A 4440-nucleotide genomic window follows, 5' to 3' on the forward strand; every position below is an offset into this window, starting at 1 on the left:
GTTAAGTTCGTTACCTCAAAGTTTGAGATTCAAGACAGTTCAACCTCATGCTAATAGTAGTTACAACCTTTTGCCGAGTTGGAGCTGTAAACGAATTAAACGTTCAACGAACTATTTGTGAATCATTCGCTGGAAAGTTTGTTTCTGTTCGCTACTTCGCTTACTAAACAAAATGAATGAACACGGACAACGATGTTTGTTCATTAAGTACATGAAGTCTATTCACATTCTTTCGTGAGGTCGAGTAATTAACCATGTGAAACTTTTCTAACAATGGCGATATTTTAAGAGCCAAATCGTAGGATTTGTTTTACAATTGGCGAGACATTCGAAACCACATAACCCAAACTCATAACATTTAAAGTTAGTACCCAACCCAACCCTGTTATTTTGCTCAGACCACAATGACTATCTGTGTAAGTAACTCTATATAGAAACAATACACCATAAAAACAAAGATAAGTCAGTTGCTGAGATCAAGTTGGTCAAAACACTTGTTTGTCTAAAAATATTAACTTTTGTTTAACTGAATATCATATCATACATCAACAAAAAAGTAGATTATTTCAACAATAATCCAACTTCTATAATAAAAGGATTAAGAGGTTTTAGTCATCATTCCATGAATACTTTCTTCTAACCCTAACTCTTTCACCCTTAAAATGGATGTATTTCCATTCACTCAAACTTTTCAAGAACTAGTCGTTGTTTCTCCAATTCATCGACGCTTTTAAACGCACGTGCAACTTTCCTCACTGTGTCCTCGTCTGGCGTTACTCCTAGTTCCTCCATGTCTGCAAACACCTGATCATTTATTTGCAACATTAGTTTTATCAAAATCAAAGAAAGAGGAATAGGCCTGTAAACGAACCGAACAAACACGAACAAGGGCATGTTCGTGTTCATTCATTTAACTTTAAACGAACATGGACACTTAATTGGACAAATATTTGTGTTCATGTTCGTTCGTTTAAAACCTAAGTGAACAATTCACGAACATAAACAGGCATAAATGAACATAGTTGAACAAAGATATACGAACATAAATGAACATATATGAACAAATGTAAATGAATACAAACAAACATAAACGAACATAAATGAACACACTTAAATGAACACAAACGATCAAACATAAAACTATTAAGTAGATGACTTATCCAGATAATATTTAATCATTTTCTATTAATACGTAAACAAACATAAATGAACATAAATAAACGGACAAAAACGAACATGAATAGGCAAACGCTCACGAACAACGAAACATGTGCTCATGCTCGTTCATTTAATTAAACGAACATAATTTTATTGTTCATGTTTGCTCGTTTATTAAATAAACGAACTTCCCAACGAACGGTTCACGAACAATTCACTGAACGTTCGTTTCATTTACAAACCTAAAGAGGAATAATTATTAAGGTACCTCTATGATGCATTGAGGCATGTTATGATGGGCATACAGTGATATCATTCTTGAAAACAATCTTCGCGAGATGGATCTTTGATGCGTATGCAAAATCATATTCCAATATGATTGTGCTTCGTCTACCCTTTGGTCCATATCAAACGCCAATAGAAGGCTGTCAAACGTTCCCATTGTCATTCCCTGACCTTTGCCAAACATCCATTTCGCCACCTATGTATCATCGTCCACACATACATAAAAAACTATAATTCATTTTACAAGATTTTCTTTTATAAAAGAAGAACTGCATAAGAATATACTTGAATAACTCGTTTCCATTGTTGGCGCTTTTTAAGGATATTCAGAGCCTTGGCTACTGCTATCACCGGAAACTCTGTTTCCCAAGCTGCCCATTTATCGAGTGCTCCATAAATAGCTTCTTTCTCATTTGGCAACCCGCAAACCTGCAAGTTACGATTTCAAAATAACTTAAATTTCCATTTTCTGGTTGAAAACTAACAGAAAATATTAGTCAATAGTCATGATGCTGTTTGAATCAACCAAAAAATTCACAACAGGCGGTGTAAACTTACAATTCGAACAAGATTAAGCGCCTTTTGGCCAGATGCAGCAGAGTCTCTCTTATTCCATAAGTGGTGTTCTGTCTTGCAAGCTTTTATGGTAATTTTCCTGCAATATTTTTTTAAAAGAACCTAAATTTTATTAAAAGATAAATACGCAGAATGGCAATTTTCCTGCATATTTGTTAAAAGAACCCGAACCATATTATTATTTGTCTCAAAGATTTCAGCCCTAACTCGCAAACACACAAATTCAGTCGGCCCGAAATCATCCCGTTTGACCCATTTACAAAAAAAAAATAAATAAATAAATAAATAAAAATTAATAGAATGGATATAATTTAGACTTGGTAGAGAAAACGAGTAATATTATTTTTTATTTTTAAAAATAATTAAAATCATGAAATTGATTGGAAATTGCAAGAGTATATCAGGAAATGGAAAACAAAAAAAAACGAAAAAAAAAATATAATTGTAAAAGTTTAATTTCAATTACTTAAATGGGTTAACGGGCCAACCCATTTTTATATGGCTCAACCCAAACCCAACCCAAAAAGCGGGTCAAGTTAGTCAACCCGAACCCAACCCGTATGTTAAACGGGCCGCGCTAGTCAACTCAAAACCTGTTTTTTTTTTGTTTCGGGTTCGGGTGGTGTCAACAGTTGTCGTCCCTACTTAAAACTACAATTATGCAACTTTATCAATGTAATTTCTATTTTCTCCATCTAAGCATGAATATAATTTAAACTCAATCTTCAAGGTATGGGTCTTAAACTTTCGATAATTAGCATACCCGGCAACATTATTCGACTTGATTAGTTGTAGAGATCTTTGATTGTAAACAACAATAGGCTTTTGCCTACAAGAGGTTGCAGGAAAGATGTCTATCTACCAACAACAAAACAAAGCAAAGCAAAATCAAGTTACAACAAACGAAAACTGCGAGAGGGATATTGTTATTGTGGATGACCTGATTTGAAGAAACTGGGAATAAAATTTGAGTCTTGAGCATTATTATTATTATTATTATTCTGCAGTACCACCTGATAATAAGCAAAATAGAATAAAGGTGTTACTTACTCGACCTCTAATGTAGCCTAATGCGGATACGAGAATTGCAATCCAAATAACTAGAAACTGGCAATAAATCTGGATAGATGCTATACTTTTTTACTTAGAGCATCTCAATATTTCAGGCCTCTGATCATACAGAAAGAAACATACACACACAAAAAGCAACTAACTTATTTGACAGAAATTATCAATACTCTCGAATACATTCAAAATTAGCGTCTTATATATATATTGTAAGTAAAGCCTGAATTTCTCACAACAGGTATAGTCTAGATTCCACCAAAACTGCAAACCCAATCGAAACAGATATATATTCTACTTCCATCGAACGTACGTTGTAAAAGTCAACGACACCAACGAACAAACCTGGAGTCTGGAAGGGCTGAATAATCTTCGATCGCTGCCTGGAATCTGTGAATGGTATGATGATATAGAAATAGGATTGGTTTTTGTTTTGCTTTTCGTTTATTTATTCAGGGGTGTTTGGCCTAGATTTTATTTTTTTGGCTTGTGTTTATATTTTAAAATAGTTTATTTTTTATTATTTGATTAAGTGTTTGAATTAGCTTATATTTTACATGATGATAATAAATTGTTAAATTCATCAATTTTTAATTTATTATAGTAATAAATTGCTTTAATAATTATTAATTCACCACCATTTGAGGGCAAATGATAACTTACACCCTTACATAAATAATTTTCTTCAAATAAGCTTATAAACCATCTTTAAAAGCTTCTTCAAATTAGCTTATACGCATAAGCTTAAAAAGCTAAACCAAACACCAAGTTAAGCTTATTTTATAAAAAAAAAACACTAAAAAAGCTATAAGCTTAGTTAAAAAAGTTAGGCCAAATACCCCTTTAATAAAACTTGGGTAGTGTTTTTATTAAAAAAAATGAAGGTTCAAAATTGGTGACTTGTCAACACCAATTTTTATTAAACACTAAATGAAGGTTCAAAATTGGTTCAAAAAATGAAGGTTCAACATTTTGAACCTTCATTTTTATTAAAACTTGAGGTTGTATGGACTCAATACCTATAAAAAATTTCAGACAAAACCGAGAAAATTTACAATACGAAACAGAAAAACGGAGGTGACCAGGGACACCCCGGGGCCCTAATGGGCGAAGCCCCCGGGTCCCTAATAACCTTCACCCCTGTTTATAAAGTATATTAATGTGATGATTCATAGGACTACAAACAGGCCGGCTCCGAGAAAGCAAAAAAATTTTGGGCCGAAGGTGAAAAATTGTTTGAGCCTTAAGTAAAAGGAATATTTTGCTGGGTTTAAACAATTTAATTTTGATATGGGCTTACTTGGTTATAATTTAGGTTGTGTAAAAACCTTTGTATTAAAATAGGATTAAACATGT

At 33.0% G+C, this 4440-nt stretch overlaps 1 protein-coding gene across 1 annotated transcript; it reads right to left on the minus strand.

Annotated features, from left to right (window-relative positions):
- Nucleotides 1-648: 648 nt before the first annotated feature.
- On the minus strand, nt 649-3014 carry LOC143597225 (pentatricopeptide repeat-containing protein At4g18975, chloroplastic-like). The gene is made up of 6 exons (XM_077075788.1): nt 2960-3014; nt 2783-2877; nt 2002-2098; nt 1729-1872; nt 1427-1639; nt 649-804 (listed from the first exon to the last, which is right to left on the minus strand). The coding sequence occupies exons 1-6, from the start codon at nt 2999-3001 to the stop codon at nt 679-681; spliced, it is 717 nt and encodes a 238-aa protein (XP_076931903.1). The 5' UTR covers nt 3002-3014; the 3' UTR covers nt 649-678.
- Nucleotides 3015-4440: the final 1426 nt, after the last annotated feature.

Source organism: Bidens hawaiensis, unplaced genomic scaffold (genome assembly GCF_021521415.1).
Source record: "Bidens hawaiensis isolate Kalapana, Puna unplaced genomic scaffold, B.hawaiensis_p1.1 tig00047755_1, whole genome shotgun sequence".
Lineage (NCBI taxonomy): Eukaryota > Viridiplantae > Streptophyta > Magnoliopsida > Asterales > Asteraceae > Bidens > Bidens hawaiensis.